The sequence below is a fragment of the Balaenoptera ricei genome, chromosome 10, assembly GCF_028023285.1.
Source record: "Balaenoptera ricei isolate mBalRic1 chromosome 10, mBalRic1.hap2, whole genome shotgun sequence".
In the NCBI taxonomy this organism is placed as follows: domain Eukaryota; kingdom Metazoa; phylum Chordata; class Mammalia; order Artiodactyla; family Balaenopteridae; genus Balaenoptera; species Balaenoptera ricei.
In genome coordinates this window covers 96,902,354-96,921,188 of record NC_082648.1, presented here as the reverse complement: position 1 = coordinate 96,921,188, position 18,835 = coordinate 96,902,354, and the positions used below count along the sequence as shown (strand labels likewise).

The 18,835-nt window shown below is 39.2% G+C and overlaps 1 protein-coding gene across 1 annotated transcript in view; it reads left to right on the top strand.

Annotated features, from left to right (window-relative positions):
- The window catches only part of FAM227A (family with sequence similarity 227 member A), a 67,840-nt gene extending 50,291 nt beyond the window's left edge, over positions 1-17,549 (top strand). The window contains 4 exon segments of the mRNA XM_059936975.1: positions 737-889; positions 6,965-7,094; positions 7,097-7,167; positions 17,411-17,549. Of these exon segments, the coding sequence (XP_059792958.1) occupies positions 737-889; positions 6,965-7,094; positions 7,097-7,167; positions 17,411-17,549 (493 nt within the window).
- The last annotated feature ends 1,286 nt before the right edge of the window (positions 17,550-18,835 follow it).

Sequence of the window (18,835 nt, the reverse complement as noted above, 5' to 3'; positions counted from 1 at the left end):
GATTTGAGTCCCAGCTCAGCAACCCACTGGCTTTAAGATCTCATGTGCACAGCTTAACCTTTAAGCTCAATATCTTTATCAACTCATTCCTAAAGTGAGGATAGTTATACCAAATCAATAGTGTTGTGACCAGGATTAAAAGGCATACAGCTGGTACTAAAAAAAATAGTAACTATCATTATTATCATTAACATCATCTAAGGTAGGTACTATTATCCCTATTTTATAGATAAGGAAATGGAGACATAGAGGATGACATAGATTGTCTGATATCCCACAGCTCGTGATGAGTGTGGCTGAGATTCTGACCAGTTCAGAAGGGGTGGAGGGGTGGCGAAGGTAGAGAGAACTTTTCAACATACAAACCTGAGACGGGGAATGAGGACTGGCCCTGAAAGGAAAGGAAAGTTGGAATCCCTTCCTATTCACCACTGTGATAAGAGAGTAAGAATTTTAGATGATAGTCTAAAATAAGCACTTCCTAGCCCTTCCGTCAGCAGGAGGGGAGAAAGACTTTATTAAAAGATGGGGAATGGCCTAGCCATGGAGAGGATAGCTTCTTTCTTTCCCAGGCAGGCCATGGAGTGGTTTCCTGCTCAGATTTCCAGAAACAGGTCGGTTTCCCCACCCTGCTGTCACACCCACCTCCTCCGCATGTACTGGACACACCCCACTAATAATAATGCTGAGTCAATACCAACTGACAGTGTGGGATTTTCCTCGACATGAAAGTCACTGAGTCCGCCCTGACATACGTTGAGGTCATCAGTCTGACCCTGAGCAACATGAAGAAGCGGAGGGACGACCTCCACCAGCTGAACCGGCTTCACTGGAGTGCGTGGAATCATTTCAGTGCATACCTGAAGGAGCTGCACAACAACTTCCGCAGGTATTTAAGGGGCCTTCAGGGCAAGAGGCGTGGTTTCAGCATTTGTCTATCGCAACACGTCACACTAATTTGTAACTGGGGTCCAGTCCTGTAATGACCTGTGAAGCGCATTCAGCTTTCTTGTGGTCAGAATGTAAACTCCACGATAACAGAGACCGGATATTTTTTTAAAGTTATTTTTTCCTAACTACAAAAACATTTATGCTCAATGAAAACAAACAAAGAACCTGGAAAAGCACTACAGGTACACATGGCCAACATTTTTCTATAAATTCTTCCAATCTTTTTTCCTGGACACATGTATCTGGATCTCTAAACAAAAGTAGTAATCGCACTGTCAGACTATTTTTAGACTTTCCCCCCCATTAGCAGCATATTATGAACATTTTCCTGTGCCTTCTCCCTCTTCAATATTTCTATTCTATTTAGAAATTTTTCAGACCTTTCAGGAAAGTTTAAAGGACAGTGCCATGGACACCATTATGCCCTCACTGCGTTTACCAATTATTCACACTTTGCCACATTTTCCTTCTCTCTCTAAGAATTAGGTCAAATAAAAATTTCCCCAATTGTGCCCAAAGTACCATTTTTGGTTTTACTTGCTGCTCCAGGATCCAGTCAAGGATCAGGTATTGTATTTTGATGTTCTGTCTTTGGTGTCTTTTAGTCTATGATAGTGCCCTGGCCCCCAGCTTTGTTATTATTATTATTATAATTATTTTTTATGACATGGACTTTCTTGAAAAGCTCAAGCCACGTTCTAGATTTTTCTGATTATTTCTTCAGGGTACCATTTAACTTGTTCCAATTGATCTCATATTTCCTATAAGATGGACATTGGATCTATACTAGAGGATTGATTAGATTCAGGTTAAGTCTTTTTGCCAAGAATACTTCACAGAGACCTTGTAAATTCATGTTATACCTCATTAGGAGAAACTTAATGTCGGGTTGCCCCACTGCTTGTTTAAGGTGGTCTCTGCCAGAGCTCTCCGTTGTAAGCCTACATTTTTGCCTTTCTAATTAGTCAGTAATGAACGGTGTGATTCTTTGAGACTGTGAATATGCTTTCCCAACAACCTTCATCCAGTGGTTTTAGCGTCCATCCACGGTCTTTGCCTGAATCAGTTGTTACATTTGGGGTTGCAAAATAGTGATTTTCTACGTCTACTATTCCTCCTGCTTTTATTAGCTGGCTTTTTTTTTTTTTTGGTAAAAAGGAGCTCACCTTCTTTTTTCACTCTTTGTCTCTCATGTCTTCTCTGCCTGCCCCCATAACTCTTTCATGTGGCCACCGTGAAAGAGAAGCTTGAGAAGTATCTGAGAAAGGAGAAGGAGATTTTCATGACTGGATTAGACCAGAACTGGTCACTTTGTTATCCAAAACAAAACTGGATTCAGTTTGCAGGGGAGAAAGGGGGGAATTGCTATTGGCTAGACAGCCATCTATATCTGCCATAATATGAGAGAAAGAAAAATATGAACTCATAGATAAATACTTTGTTATGCAAAGTGATACAATGAAGTTATTTCTAAAATGTGCTGGGACACAGACAAACAACACATACACACACACCTGTTAAGCACCAGCACAGAAATGCAGTTCAGCCTAAACTTTCATCAAAAGATGATTGGTTAAATAAACTATCAAACATGCATACTCTGCAGACAAAAAAATGATGATGTTGATCTATTTCTATTTTACAAGGAAAGATGGTCACAACATATTAACGGCCCCCAAATCACGTTATAAAATGGTGTGTATAAATAGGCACAGTTGTTTATCCTTATTTTACAGATGTGGAAGCTGAGGTCAAAGGACAGAACCTTAGAGGGCAACTGCATATGTGGTAGAGGATAGAGTATGGGGTAGAGGGAGAAGGAGTGACCAGAAGGAAGGAGGAGAGCTTATATATAAAGGCAGACCAACAGAGAATGAAGCTGAGAGAAGAAGGGGAAGTAATGATCAGCAGTGTGAGTGCCAGACACAGAAACTTGGGGCTGAGACAGGTTTGGTGATTTGGTAGAGAGAGCAGTCAGACACTAGGACATGGGACATTAAGGGGAAGGTATGAGTCCCCATGTGGGAGTGGGAGGGGGGAATAACTAGGAGGCAGAGGAACAAAATTCTGAATCAAAAGGCAAGATTGGATGGTAACAGGGCTATTTAAAAATAAGGTGGAAGACTCAAGCCTATATGAAGAGGGAGAGATTGGAGGTGCAGGTGAGGGAGGAGAAGGCCACGGTGGGTTAAGGGAGAGGGCACAGGAATTGCTTTTTAGGGCTCTTTGCTTCTGCCTCTGTTACTGTAGTTCATTATGCTGTTTGTTCTGTAGTTCATTGTCCCAGCAAATATTTTCAGCACCTTCTATGCACCAGACATTTTATTTTGTGTACAAAACATTGTTTTGTAATGTCTATCTCTCCCAAGAGTTGTAACAATTCTTGAGGGTAGGACCCATGAATGGCAGAGGCTAGAGGCGGAATATAGGCTTTTTCACTTACTAGCTCTATGATATTTGATCTGTCACATAGGTCATTTAGCTTCAGTTTCTTTGTTGATTTAATGAAGATAGTATTTCCTACTTTGTAGGGTTGTGTTGATCAAATAAAATAAGGCATGTAAAGCCTTTTCATAACCAAGCCCACAGTAAATGATTGTATAAGTTAGAATTAGGTTTGGCTTCAAGTGACAGAAGAGCACAAAATAGTGGCTAAAGCAAGATACAAATCTATTTCTCTCATTTACAAGGAGTCCAGTAGATATGGCAGTTCACAGTGTCAGGGATCCAAGCTCCTTTTATCTTATTGCTCCATAATCCTCAGCCTCATGTTCCAATATGGCTGCTCAAGCTCCAGCCATCAGGTCCACATTCCAGCCAGTAGGAAGGAAGATGGACTTCCTCCTGGAAGTCACAAATACACCTTCTATTTTCATTCCATTGGCCAGAACTTAGCCCCATAGCCACACCCAGCTGTGGCATTAACAAGGCAAAAATAGTTTAGGGTTAACATTAAATTCATATAGAATATTCAAGATTAAGCCTACAGAGGGAATTCCCTGGTGGTCCAGTGGTTAGGACTCCGCTTTCACTGCCAAGGGCCCGGGTTCAACTCCTGGTTGGGGAACTAAGATCCCTCAAGCCGCGTGGCGTGGCCAAAAAAAAAAAAAAAAAAAAAAAAAACAGATTAAGCCTACAGAATATTTATTTCAGAAATATATAAGGAAATCCTTTTTTAATAATGACATCCTTATCAGGGGAATTATAGTAAAGATTTTTTAAGTCAGGAGAAACTTCGTAATTATGTGTTAGCAATTACATTGCCAAATACATCCACTTTTTGTTAGATAAGGTATTATCAAGAAACTCAGCATGGCTTCTATTAATAAAGTGATCCTCAAAGTTTTGTCTCTAGAAAAAAATGGTGGCCTTAAAATACATCCGTGTTGTTAGACATCAGGGCAGGGCTACCCTTGGGAAAGTAGGGCATGACTGAGCAGGGGTATGAGGGGGCGTCTAGGGGGCTGGCAATGTTCTGTTTCTTGATCTGGGAGCTGGTTACATGGGTGTGCTCAGTACATGAAATCTCCTTGAGGTGCACATTTAGAGTTTGTGCACGCTTTGGTATGTATGTCATACTTCAAGAAACTTTTAAAAAATGATGACCATCTACATCCACCAATGTAAAGGACATACAGAGCTCAGAGGACCTTGTCAAGCACTCCAGGGATGCAATCGGCGAATCCAGAATGGGAAATTCTGTAGGACAAATAAACTGGTTTCTTCAGTACATAAAAAGCAAGGAAAATAAAAGAGGGAGGAGGTGCTGTTATTGTTTAGAAGATACTGGAGAGATATATTAATCAAAACATTGTTTGGATCCTGACTTAAATCAACCGCTTGAGATAATTATCTCAATTATGAAATAACTGGGGAAATTTGAACACTGACTTGGTTTTAGAAGATATTAAGAAATTCCTTTTATTGGTATATTCCCTCTTTTAAAGACATTATAATAGTTTTGTAGTTATGTTTTAAGAATCATGTCTTAAAGAGATACATAATGAAGTGTTTATGGATGACATGACATGGTGTCTGGGATTTGCCTTAAAATAACCCATTTGGGGTGGGAGGCAAAGGAAGTAACAGATGAATCAAGACTGACTTCAGATTGATAACTAATGAAGCAAGATAATGGGTAAATGATGTTAATTATACAATTTTCTTTACTTTTATATATGTTTAAATTTTTGAACACTATCTTTTTTTTTTTTAATGGTGGCCATAACAGGATCAAAAGGTGACAAATGCCCATGTGGAATAGTATTGATACTTGTAGGTGGGCTAGGACTCTTTTGGGACATCAATTACCACTTGTTCCCCTAACGTAGCATATCAGCTGGGAGCACTGCCATTGACATTGGACAGACCAAAGCTGTAGGAACAGCTCTGTTTCACCCTCAATATGATTTAGGTCCATCATTTAGCGCATGTGAGGCTTGGATACCTCATCTACAAAACAGGGACACTACTCACAGAGTAGTTGTGTAGGTTAAAGGAGATGTCTAGCTTAGTGCCTGGTTCACAGGAAGTGCTCAGCAAATGACGGCTATTAGAGGTAATATGTGTGACCCCCACACCATGAAGAGTGTAGGGGCCAAAACAGCACTGGGTCTTGGAGTTAGAAAGTTTGCCACTGGGGAGGCCTATAGCGGTCTCCCTTAGAAAAGGCGATCCAGCAGCTGTTTCGCTGGGGTCTCTGCTGTAGGTGGAGGAAGAGCCTAGCTGGCACATGCAGATGGAGCTGTACAATGAAGGAGCGGGGTCAGTTGCTGCTGCAGAACTTAGTTTCCTTGTGAGTCCAGAGCCCTGATCCTTAAACTTGTATGGGGGCAAAGCACCCGCAATTCAAAACGCCCTTTGCAGAGTTTTATGAAATGTTTCAACATATGATTCTCTCATTCAAGCTAAAGATGCTTCTACCAGTGGAAAATAGGAGCCTAAGACATGTCTAGGCTTCAACAAATCAAGAAATGACAATATAGAAAATATTATCAAGGAATTATGACCAAGTTTTCCTGTTAGGAAATGTCATCATAGCAAGGACAAATGCAGTTCGCTGCTTGTTCTTTGTCTCTCCACTGCAAGCAGAAGCAGGCTCCAAAAGGTTAAGAAAAAGTTGTGGCAGAAGATGCCAAAAATGAGAATTCTGTGTCAACACAATTTTTTCCTTTGACTTGGGGAAAGACCCTCATTGTTGGAATAACCACTGGTTTAGGCCAAGTTCAACACTAGTTTCTTAACACCAGTCTTTCTACATCTATTCTGCAGCAGCAGAGAAGTATATGACAGCATCTTAATTCACTTGAATGTATATTTATTGCTATTTTGGCTGCCTTGAATGTCCATAACCTGCTTCTTCATCGAGTGGAGGTCCACTCACACTTCACAGACCAGCTGGTATATCTTGCAGTTCAGCATTTCCGTTGTGTACCCCAAACGTACCTGAACATGCTCCACTGAAAACCTTCTCCTATAATAACAGCAGCAGCGGCAAGCAACATTAATTGGGCACTTCCTATGTACCAGGCACTGTGCTAATCGCTTGACCTATGGTAACTCAATTAATCCTCACCACTACCGTAGGTTCTATTATATTACCATGTTGAGATGAGTACACTGGCAAGGAGAGGTTAAGTAACTTGCCCAAGAACACACAGCAAATGGCAGAGCCCCAGATTGAATTCAGCCTGCCCTCAAGCTCATGCTTCAGCTTTCTCTCAGACCGTTGGTTTTCCTCACCTGTCTTCCTAATTTGAGTATGATCCATCGAGTCAGGGCCCACATCTTACTCCTCTGTGTCCCCCGGGGCTGTATGACTCCCGGCACATAGCGGGGGCTCAGCGACTGAGTTACTGCTGCGCAGCCAGCTTTCTGCTTCAGTCGGTTGCTCTTGACAGATGTAATGAATGAACTGGTAAATATTTGCCTCTCTTTCCATGCGAAAATAGAGTGAAACGATAACGCTGACTCTTTAGTCTTTTTCCATGTGTCTTTGTGATTTTCCCCACAGGGAGGTGAAGAATATTGATCAAAGAGCAAAAGACAAAAAACAGGCGAACCACATGTTCATCCAGGCTTCAACCTTCATTGAGGACTCCCCTGAAAAGAAATCTAGAAGAAGCCATCAGGGGGAGATTGCGTTTCTTTTGAGGTTTGTTTGAATGAAGACCGTGGGAAAAGTAGAAATGTGAACACTTTAGGAATTCTTAATACGTGGAAAAGTATACATAAAAGTCCACTCACTTTTATGTGTTAGTCACTCAACTCTCACTTTATTTTTATTATTATTAATGGTAGTAGTAAGAGCTACCAATGACTTTGTACTTCCTCTATGCCAAGCATTCGTACTTTACGAAGTGTATTATGAGTCAGAGCTCATAGGTTGCAAGTGCCAGGAAACCAGCTCAAACCAGCTTGAGTGGAAGGAAAATCTCGTGGCTTCAGTAACTGGGAAGGCCACATTCAGGCTGGCTGCAGGCACGATGGACCTAAGGGCTCAATGATATTTTCAGATTCTCTCCCTTTCTTTCTTGACCCTCTTTGCCTCTGTGTGCTGGCTTGCTTTTCAAGCTGCCCCTGCCCTCAAAGAAAGAAAGAGGGCCAAGAACAGCCCCAACCCTATGTCCTTATAAGTGCATGACCTAAAAGGAAGAGAGACACCCTCTCCCAGCCTCCATAAACCAAGCCTCAATAAAAGCCTCTGATAGTGACAGAGGTGACAAAGCCTCTGTACACTGGTGCCGAATTGAATCTCTGAGACAGAATTTTGGGTAAAGTAGAAAATAATAGATTTATTGCTTTGTCAGGCAAAGGAGGACACAGAGGGCTCCTGCCCTCGAAACTGTGTGTCCCAACCCGGTAGGATTTGATGAGGAGTTTTATAGCAATAGTTCAAGGGCAGGGTTGTTGACAAGAAAGATTAGGGTGTGTGCAGGGCCTGCACTCCCTTAATCTCAGCTCAGGTCTCCTAATCTTGATGAGCTTCTCTGGTCCCTTTAATCTTGCCTCAGGTGGTTTCTTGGCTGCTCTTCTGCCCTTTGGAACTCAGGGAAGGTCATGGAGGCTAGAGTCTTGCCTACAAGAAACAGGGGACAAAAAGGCTTTTGTGCCCAGGAGCCCCACAGGGTCCTTCTCGGTTTCAATGGCTCTTCTTGGTTCATGGATCCACACATCCTTTCTGAACCAACACTGTGTTCAGGAAGAAGCAGTGCTATTACTAGCCAGACCTGACCGTCCCTGCGGCCTGAGAGGACAAGGCAAAGTCAGTGACATGGGGTAGAATGGGTGAGATGCCATCAGACAAAAACAACATGCCCAGTTTATTTGTATCTCAACAAAACCCTATTAGATAGCATAACACCCATTTTACTGAATAGAAAACTGAGGCACAGAGAAGCCAAGTAAACATTGACTGAAGACCTACTATGCCAGGCACTAAGGATGCAAAGAAATAAATAAGTTAAAAGTTCTTGCCCTCAAGGGCTCATAGTATAGAAGAAGGAAAAAGATATGTAAATAGATAACATGCAACAAATTGCATAGGTCCTAAGAGAGGACTTCAACAGAGAACAGAGTAGGGAGCAGTCAGTTCTTTATGTTTGCTAGGCAAGGGGGGAGGGGAAGAATGGGCTGGAACTCTAGGCAGGGAGATGTTCAAGCCAATTTGCAGAGCTAAAAGTTACCAGACTGCAATTGGGTCTGGCTGATTAGAGAGTGAGGGAGAGTTGAGGCAATGAGGGGCATCAGAGGGTCTCACATGCCACCTTCTGGATTCCACCGTCCTGTAGTGCATAGGCATCCAAGAGTCTACAGAAATTATAATTTTCAATTCTGGAATTTACATCCATTATTCTAAATAACATGCTTACGTATGCATTTCTTGATTTCCTTTTAGATGTTATCTGTTGATAAGGTTTTCCAGATTGTTAAAAGCTATCAAAAACCAAGCAGCATCATTTTCCATATTCTCAAATGTATCATATATATTCTATGTATATCGTATTAATATATTCTGTTAGGTAACGTGATCATAACCAGGACAGATGCAGTTAGCTGCTTGTCCTTTTCCTCTCCATTGCAAGCAGATGTAGACTCCTAAGGTTAAGAAAAAGTTGTGGCAGAAGATCCTGAAAGTGAGAATATATTCTGATAATTTCTTCTTCATTTTTTTAATCTTGGAGTTCTCCTTCTCAGGCCCTCATCCTCCTCCAGTCTGGACTGGTGTGCTCAAGGTCTGCTCTCAGTTATCATTTTGGGGCTTTTTTTCACCATTATCCTAGGGCTTCCCTTGGTCAACTTCACTTTGTTGGAGTCTCCCAGGTCACATGTCTTTCTCTTTCTTGTTTACTTACTCATTTTGCTGGAGCACATCTTCTAGTAACTCTCAAGGGAAAGGTACATAGAAAGTTTTTTTAGTCTTTACATGTCCAAAATGACTTTGCTCTTGATTAATATTTGACAAATGTTTTGCTGGGGATAAAATTCTAAGTTCAAAGTCAATATTCCACAGAATTTTGAAAACATTTTTTTTTCTACCTTCTAGTTTTGCTGTTGAAAAATTTGATGCCTTTCTGATTCCTATGGTCTTGTATGTCACCTCCACTCTCCCCACCCCCAACCCCCGTGGAAGTTTTTAGGATATTGTCTTTCTCCCTATTATTCTGATGTTTCACAATCATGTGCCTTGGTATGACTCTTTTTCTTAATATGTTTCATTGGGATTGGGAAGCCTTCTCAAACTGGAGAGTAGTGTCCTTCAATTCTGAAAATTTTTCTTTTATTATTTCTTTGGTAATTTTCTTCCCTTTATTTTCTTAGCTCTGTTTTTCTGGAGCTGTTATACTCAGTTGTTATACCTCCTGGACTGATTCTCTAATTTTCTTATTTTTATTCTCCTCTTGGCATCTGTATGAATTTCTGTCCTACTTTCGAGAAGAGTCTCTACATTTTATCTTCCAATGACTTCTTTTAATTTTTAAAATTCTACTGTAGTATTAATTTCCTAGAGTGAGGTCTTTCTTATATTTTGGTTGTTCCTTTCTCATAGCATCCTATTCTTTTTCATGCGTGCAATATTTTCATCTATTACTGAGAACATTAATCTTTATTTTTAAAGTTTCTGACCCCCATATTATTTCTGTGGGTTCCTTTTCTTGGGTACCTTTTTACATTTTTTGATTGTTTTCTTGTTTTGAACTCTCATCTTTGAGGTTTTCCTTAAATTATTGATAATCCTGGGCTCTCTTTTTCTTTTTTTAAAAAATATTTATTAATTTATTTATTTGGCTGTGCTAGGTCTTAGTTGCGGCATGCAGTAATCTTTTTTTTTTTAGTTGCGGCATGCGGGATCTTTAATTGTGGCATGAGAACTCTTAGTTTTAGGTTCACTCTTAGTTGCAGCATGTGGGATCTAGTTCCCTGACCAGGGATGGAAACTCGGCCCCCTGCACTGGGAGCGCAGAGTCTTAGCCATTGGACTACCAGGGAAGTCCCCTGGGCTCTCTTAGCTGACAGTGGAAGTTGGTATCAGTGGTCATGGCTTCTCAATTGGTTGGCTCTCTTTTTTTTCATGATCAGGAAGCAAGCCAGCTTTCTCATTTGAGAGACTCTCAAATATCAGCATCTGTGCTCTTTTCTCAGAAGCCATTCAGTTTCTTAGGAGAAGAATCCTCCAGTCATTTGCCTGTGGGACATATGCCTGGCTAATGGCATTCTGGAAACAGAGGAAAGGAAAGGGGGGTAAAGATCCTGCATTTAGTAGAGCCAACTTCCGCTTAACTATTTTTGTTTTCTACTAATCTACTATGCCCAAGACTGTAGCCTCTTTATTTTAATTTCCCCAGAAAGCAAAACAAAAGCACAAGAAAAACTTCCAATTTTCATTTGACTCTGAGAACAATTCTTTGATGTAATATATAAATTAGGATTTTATTTAGTCATATGTAACAGAAAAATTAAAAATAACAATGGCCCAAAGGTTGATTCTCACATATAAAAGCAGTCTGAAGGTAGACGATATAGCCTGATACGGTGTTTCAGGGGCTTCAGGGAGCCAGGCTCCACCATCCTAGCCCTTGGTATCCTTCCTCTGGGACTTCCATGGTCCACCAAGACGGCTGCTGGAGTTCCAGGCAACCTGTCTGTTTTCCAGACCAGAAACTATAAGAAGGAAGGGAAGAAAAGGGCTAACGTCATTCTCAATCTCTGTCTCTCTGTCCCTCTCTCTTTCTTTAAATATATTTTTAGAGGAGTTTTAGGTTCACAGGAAAATTAAGAATAAGGTACAGATGTTTCCCATGCACTCTTACCCCACCACACGCAGAGCTACCCCCATTACGGAATTTCCCCACCAGAGTGGTATATTTGTTACAACTGATGAACCCACAGTGACACATTATAATCACTCAAAGTCCATAGTTTACATTAGAGTTCACCATTGGTGTTATACATCCTATGAGTTAAGACAAATGTATGACATGTATCTATCATTATAGTATCATACAGAGTATTTTCACTGCCCTAAAAATCCTCTGTGCTACTCTTATTCATCCCTCCCTTCATCAAACCCCTGACAACCACTGATCTGTTTATTGTCTCCATAGTTTTGCCTTTTCCAGAATATCATATAGATGGAATCATACAGAATACAGCCTTTTCAGATTGGCTTCTTTCACTTGGTAATATGCATTTTAGGTTCCTCCATGTCTTTTCATAGCTTGGTAGCCCATTTCTTTTTAGGACTAAATAATATTACGTTATCTGGAGGCACCACAGTTTATCTGTTCACCTACTGAAGGACGTCTTGGTTGCTTCCAAATTTTGGCAAGTATGAATAAAGCTGCTATAAATATCCATGTGCAGGGTTTTGTGTGGATGTAAGTTTTCAACTCTTTGGGTAGATACTAACGAGTGTGATTGCTGGATCCTTTGGTAAGAGTGTGTTTAGTTTTGTAAGAAACTATCAAACTGTCTTCTAAAGTGGATGTACCATTTTGCATTCCCACCAGCAATGAATGACAGTTCCTCTTGCTCCACATTTAGTGTTGTCAGTGTTCTGGATTTTGGCCATAATAGGTGTGTAGTGGTATCTCATTGTTGTTTTAATTTGCATTTCCATGATGACGTGATGTGGAGCATGCTTTCATACGCTTATTTGCAATCTATATATCTTCTTTGGTGAGGTATCTGTTAAGATCTTTGGGGGCTTCTCATTGTGGTGGCTTCTCTTGTTGCGGAGCACGGGCTATAGGTGCTCGGGCTTCAGTAGTCACAGCACGCAGGCTTCAGTAGTTGCGGCACGTGGGCTCAGTAGTTGTGGCGCATGGGCTCAGTAGTTGTGGCTCTTGGGCTCCAGAGCTCAGCCTCAGCAGTTGTGGCTCACAGGCTTAGTTGCTCCGTGGCATGTGGGATCTTCCCAGACCAGGGATTGAACCCATGTCCCCTGCATTGGCAGGTGGATTCGTAACCACTGCGCTACCAGGGAAGTCCCTTTGGCCCGTTTTTAAATCAAGTTGTTTTCTTATCGTTGAGTTTTAAGAGTTATTTGTATATTTTGGAAAACGATCTTTTATCAAGTGTGTCTTTTGCAAATATTTTGTTCCAGTTCATGGCTTGTCTTCTCATTCTCTTCACATTATCTTTTGCAGACCAGAAGTTTTTAATTTTAATAAGGTCCAGTTTATCAATTCTTTCTTTCATGCACCAAGCCTTTGGTGTTATATCTAAAAAGTCATCACCAACCCCAAGGTCATTTAGATTTTCTCCTATGTTGCTTTCTAGGAGTTTTATAGTTTTGCTTTTTTTTTTTTTTTTTTTTTTGAGTTTTGCTCAAAATGTGTATGCTCCATTTTTGAGTTAATATTCATGAAAGACGTAAGGTCTCTGTCTAGATTCTTTTTTTTTTTTTTGCACGTGGATGTCCAGTTGTTTTAGCACCTTTTGTTGAAAAGACTGTCTTTGCTCCATTGTATTGCCTTTGCCCCTTTGTCAAAGATCAGTTGATTATACTTATATGGGTCTCTTTTTGGGCTCTCTATTCTGTTCCATTGATCTCTTTGTCTATCCTTTCACTGATATCACACTGTTTTGATTACTGTAGCTTTATAGTAATTCTTAAAGTCAGATAGTGTCTGTTCACCAGTGTTGTTTCTCCCCTTCAATATTGTGTTGTCTATGCTAGGTCTTTTACCTATCCATATAAACTTTACAAATCAGTTTGTCAATATCCACAAAATAACTTGATGGGATTTTGATTAGGACTGCATTGAATCTACAGATCGAGTTGGGAAGAACTGACATCTTAACAATATTGTCTTTCTATCCATGAACTTGGAACATCTCTCCACTTATTTAGTTCTTATTGAATTCTTTCATCAGAGCTTTAGTAATTTTCCTCATACAGATCTTATACATATTTTGTTAGATTTATACTTAAGTGTTTCATTTTGGGGGTATTAATGTAAATGGTATTGTATTTTTAATTTCAAATTCCACTTGCTCATTGCTGATATATATCAATAAGAAAGAGATTGACTTTTTAATTTTTATTTTATTTTTATTTTTTGGGGTGCCTCATCGCACAGCTTTGGGATCTTAGTTCCCCGACCAGGGATTGAACCCAGGCCTTCGACAGTGAAAGCACGAACCGCCAGGGAATTCCCACGATTGACTTTTTTATATTAACTTTGTATCCTGCAAGTATGCCATAATCACTTATTAGTTCCAGGAAGTTTTTCATCAATTCTTTTGGATTTTCTACATAGATGATCATGTAGTCTGTGAACAAAGACAGTTTTATTTCTTCCTTCTCAATCTGTGTACGTTTTACTGTACTGTATTGTATTATTGCATTAGCTAGAACTTGCAGTACAGTGTTGAAAATCAGTGGTGAGAGAGGCATGGTTGCCTTGTTCCTGATCTTAGTGGGAAAGCTTCAAGTTTCTCACCATTAAGTATGATGTTAGCTGCATATTTTTGTAGATATTCTTTATCAAGTTGCGATAGTTCCCCCTATTCCTAGTTTGCTGAGTTTTTATCATGAATGGGTATTGGATTTTTAAAGTGCTTTTTCTGCATCTATTGATATGATCATGTGATTTTTCTTCTTTAGCCTGTTGATGTGTCAGATTATATTAATTGATTTTTAAATGCTGAACTGGCCTTGCATACCTGGGACAAATTTCACTTGGTCACAGTGTATAATTATTTTTATACATTGTTGGATTGACTGGCTTATATTTTGTTGAGGATGTTTGCACCTATGTTCATGAGAGATATTGGTCTATAGTTTTCTTTTCTTGTAACATCTTTGTCTGGTTTTGGTATTAGGGTAATTCTTGACTGGTAGAATGAGTTAAGAAGTATTCCCTCTGCTTCTATCCTCTGAAAGAGATTGTAGATAATTGGTATAATTTCTTCCTTAAATGTTTGGTAGAATTCACCAGTGAATCCATCTGAGCCTGGTACTTTCTGTTTCTGAAGGTTATTAATTTTTTACTCAATTTATTTAATATATATATAGCTCTATTTATATGGTCTATAACTTCTTGTGTGAGTATTGGCATATTGTGTCTTTCAAGGAATTGGTCCAGGAATTCCCTGGCAGTCCAGTGATTAGGACTCAGTGCTTTCAGTGCCGGGGCCCGTGTTCGATCCCTGGACGAGGAGCTAAGATCCTGCAAGCCGCACAGTGAGGCTGAAAAAAAAAAGGAACTGGTCCATTTCATGGACCAGTTGTTTATAGTACTGCTTTATTAGCTTTTTAATGTTCATGATTCTGATATTAGTAATTTGTGTCCTCTCTCTTGTTTTCTTAGTTAGCCAGGCTAGAGGCTTATTAATTTTATTGATATTTTCAAAGAACCAGACTTTGGTTTTGTTGATTTTCTCTACTGATTTCCTGTTTTCAATTTCATTGACTTCTGCTCTAATTTTTATTATTTCTTTTCTCTTGCTTACTTTGAATTTAATTTGTTCTTTTTCTGGTTTCCTAAGGTGTAAACTTTAGATGATTGATTTCAGATCTTTCTTCTTTTCTAATATATGCATATAATGCTATAAATTTCCCTCTAAGCACTGCTTTCAGCACACTCGGCAACCACATTCTCTTTTAAGGAGCATTTCCAGAAGTCCCACAAGTTTTGATAAGTTGTATTCTCATTTTCATTTAGTACAAAATATTTTTAAATTTCTCTTGAAATTTCTTCTTTGACCCATGTGTTATTTAGTAGTATGTTGTTTAATCTCCAAGTATTTTGGGATTTTCCAGCTCTATCTCTGTTACTGATTTCTAGTTTGATTCCATTTTGGTCTGAGAGCAGGTATAATGTGATTTCTATTCTTTTAAATTTGTTAAGGTATATTTTTTTGGCCCAGAATTTGGTCCGTCTTGGGGAATGTTACATGTGAGCTTGTGGAGAATGTGTATTCTGCTGTTTTGGGGTGATGTAGTCTACAGATGTCAATTACATCCATTTGATTGTTGGTATTGTTGAGTTCAACTATGTCGTTGCTGACTTTCTGCCTGCTGGATCTGTCCATTTCTGATTAGAGGGGTGTTGAAGTCTCTAACTATGATAGTGGAATCATCTATTTGTCCTTGCTATTCAATTAGTTTTTGCCTTATGTAGTTTGATGCTCTTTTGTTAGGATCATACACGTTAAGAATTGTTATGTCTTTTTGGAGAACTGACCCCTTTATCATTATATAATGCCTTTCTTTATCCCTGATAACTTTTCTTGCTTTGGAGTCTGCTCTGTCTGAAATTAGTATAGCTACTCTTGCTTTCTTTTGATCAGTGTTAGCACGGTATATTTTTCTGCATTCATTTAGTTTTAATCTATAACCACATTCTCTTTTAAGGAGCACTTCCAGAAGTCCCAAACAACATTTCCACTTATGTTTCACTGCTAGAATGTGACTATATGGCTACAGCAATTTCTTTCTTTTTAATAAAATATTGTTTAAAAAAACATTTAAAATGTTCTTTTATTAAAATAATAATTATTAATATTTATAATTATAATATAATTATAAATATTATAATTAATATTTATAATATTAATGAGGTACAATTTCCCATAAGATTTGCCCACTTTAAGGGTACAAAATTCAATGATTTTTAGTAAATTTACAGAGATTTGCAACAATTACTACAATCTAGCTTTAGAACTTTTTTATCACCCCAGAAAGTTCCCTCATGCCCATGTGTAGTCAATTCCTATAACCCTCTCCCTTTTTAATCACCTCCCTGGAAATACCATATAACATTACCAGTTTATTTCAAGGGCCAGATATTAGTCACATGGTGATGTTAGTTTCAAAGAATCCTGGGAAATGTGTGTCGGGTGTTTTTTTTTTAAGCTGGCTCCATTGCTAAAGTAAAAGGGGAGAGTGGATGATGGGTTGTTAACTAACCATCTGTATCACAGATAAACGGTGTTATACTCTCCATTTCAGAGATGAAGAAACCAAAGCTTAATGAGTTAAGAAATTTAGCCAAGGAAAACTTTCAGTCTTAAACCTTCTAGTCGAAATTTTCCTTCAAACCAGAAAAAGACCACATTTTTTTTATACTAGGAGTTTAGCTTGAGGCCCACCTGTTTGAGCCATGGAATACTACAAGTTCAATGGTCACTCATTAGCAGTCTTTCTGATATCCATATTAGATTCTCAGAAATACAAAAAGCCAACTATTTTAATTCACCAATATCATTGTCATTCCCTCAGACTTGACTATCCTTCAACTACTTCTTTTTTTTAATTGAAGTATAGTTGATTTACAATGTTGTGTTAATTTTTGTTGTACAGCAAAGTGATTCAGTTATACATAAATATACATTCTTTTTTATATTCTTTTCCATTATGGTTTATCTTAGGATATTGAATATAATTCCCTGTGCTATACAGTAGGACCTTGTTGTTTACCCATTTTATATAATAGTTTGCATTTGCTAACCCCAAACTCCCAGTCCATCCCTCCCCTTCCCTTTTGACTACTTCTTAATCTAGCTAACCCCTCACTAACCCGTAAAACCCAGTTCAGGCATCACCTCCAGGAAGTCTTCCCTGACTTGCCTTCTCAGGGTATTGTCCTGTGCTTTCCTGATCACATGCCACAGATCATAGCCTACTCTAGTTATAGATTTGCTTGTCCATCTCCCTAGGTTGAGGCTTGTCCTTAAGGTCAGGAATACTGCCCTAGATGACCTTTTTTTCCCAGGGCCTAGTGCAGGGCCTGGCACCCAACAGGTCCTCAGTCAATACTTAGAAGATGAATGAGGGAGTCGTTGCAGTGTGTTCAGCACTCTGCTTCAGTTATTTGCTATTGCCAATGTTACTGACTGTTTTGTAAACTTTTTCTTTCAATACCTATCAAGATTCTACTGAAACCTTTGAAGAAATCGCACTAAAGTTTTGAGCCGATTTTTGTTGATGTCTTTTTTGTTTCCCGCACAGGAAGGAAAAAGAGGAGAGGGAAAGAGAATGGAAACAGAAGTTGAACTACTCTTCCTTCTCACCATCAAGCCCTGATGAATTCTATTCCCTGGAACTAAGAAGCCCCTACAAAATCTCTGATATTTCTGCTACCAGGTAGAACAACAACAGGAGAAAAAGAAAATTGTGGCCAAACACTGAGAAATAGAAATAACTATTCCCAGGATAGGGGAAAGTTTCCACTATAGTTTTTCCTAGGCTGAGTGAAAAGCAGGAGTGGGGAGATTTTTGCTTAGGTCACTACTTTTAGTCGTGCTAACAATATTAAATTATAATATAATAATCATGTCTACCATTAACTAACTGTTCACTCTGTACCAAGCACTAAGGTAAATACAATACAAACATGACCTCATTTTAACCTTCATAACAGTCATTTGAGGTAGAGATTATCCAGTGCATTTTATACAGCAACAAGCCCAGATTTGGAGAGGTTTCAAAAGTTCCCTGCAGCAGACCCTGGGTAAATAACAGTAGATAAGACACAGTCCCTATTCTCAAGGGGCTCACAGACTGATAGAGAGAAGGCAGATATATCAACAAATAAATACCATAAGTTCCAGAAGTGCTATTAGACAAAGGAGACAAAGAATGCAATGGCCTGGGAGCCATGCAGACACATTTTATAGAAGTGGTGTCCCTTGACCTGAGTCTAGAAAAGATAAGGTGCTTGTAAGGCAGGAGGAGGCGGATGAGGCAAGGGGTTGGCATTCTCAGTAGATGGAGCAATAGAGGCAAAGGCTCAGAGGCAGGAAGTAATGTGGCAGGAGGTCAAGAAAGTGTGTGAGGGGCTCCAGGAGAGGTGAGCCTGGAGAAGATTCCTGGACAAACCATGAAGGGATTTTATTTTCTAAGTCGTGGGGAGCCACGAAAGATATTAAACAGGGAACTATGTGGCCATATTTGGATTTTTAAAGTCCTGATGACAGATGGTGGTGTCCATGAAGGGAGTATGTATGTACTTTGAGGGATTTGCAAAGTCTCCAGCAAACATTTACCTCTCCATGAAACCCTGACTATACCACTTGATCAGTAATCCCCAAGCTTTCTTGATCTTGTATCTTTCTTAGTAAAACATTTATGAGAACTCAGCCCCTAATAATATATTAATTATTCAGTAATAATATATATAGTTCTATGCTAATATAATATGTATATTATAATATAAAACATACAGAAAATAGAAATTAAAAAGAATGAGATAAAAATATATAAATAGAAGTTCCACTATCTTCTTCTATAATGGATCCATTGTGGATCCATCTATGGGTGGGGATGACTACTCTGGATGAACCCCAGGTAAAAATTAACCAGGTAAGGGAGTTACCTTTTAGTTTCCCCCACAGGAGAAGATGAAGCAGTAGAAGGAGCTTTGACTCTAAAAAG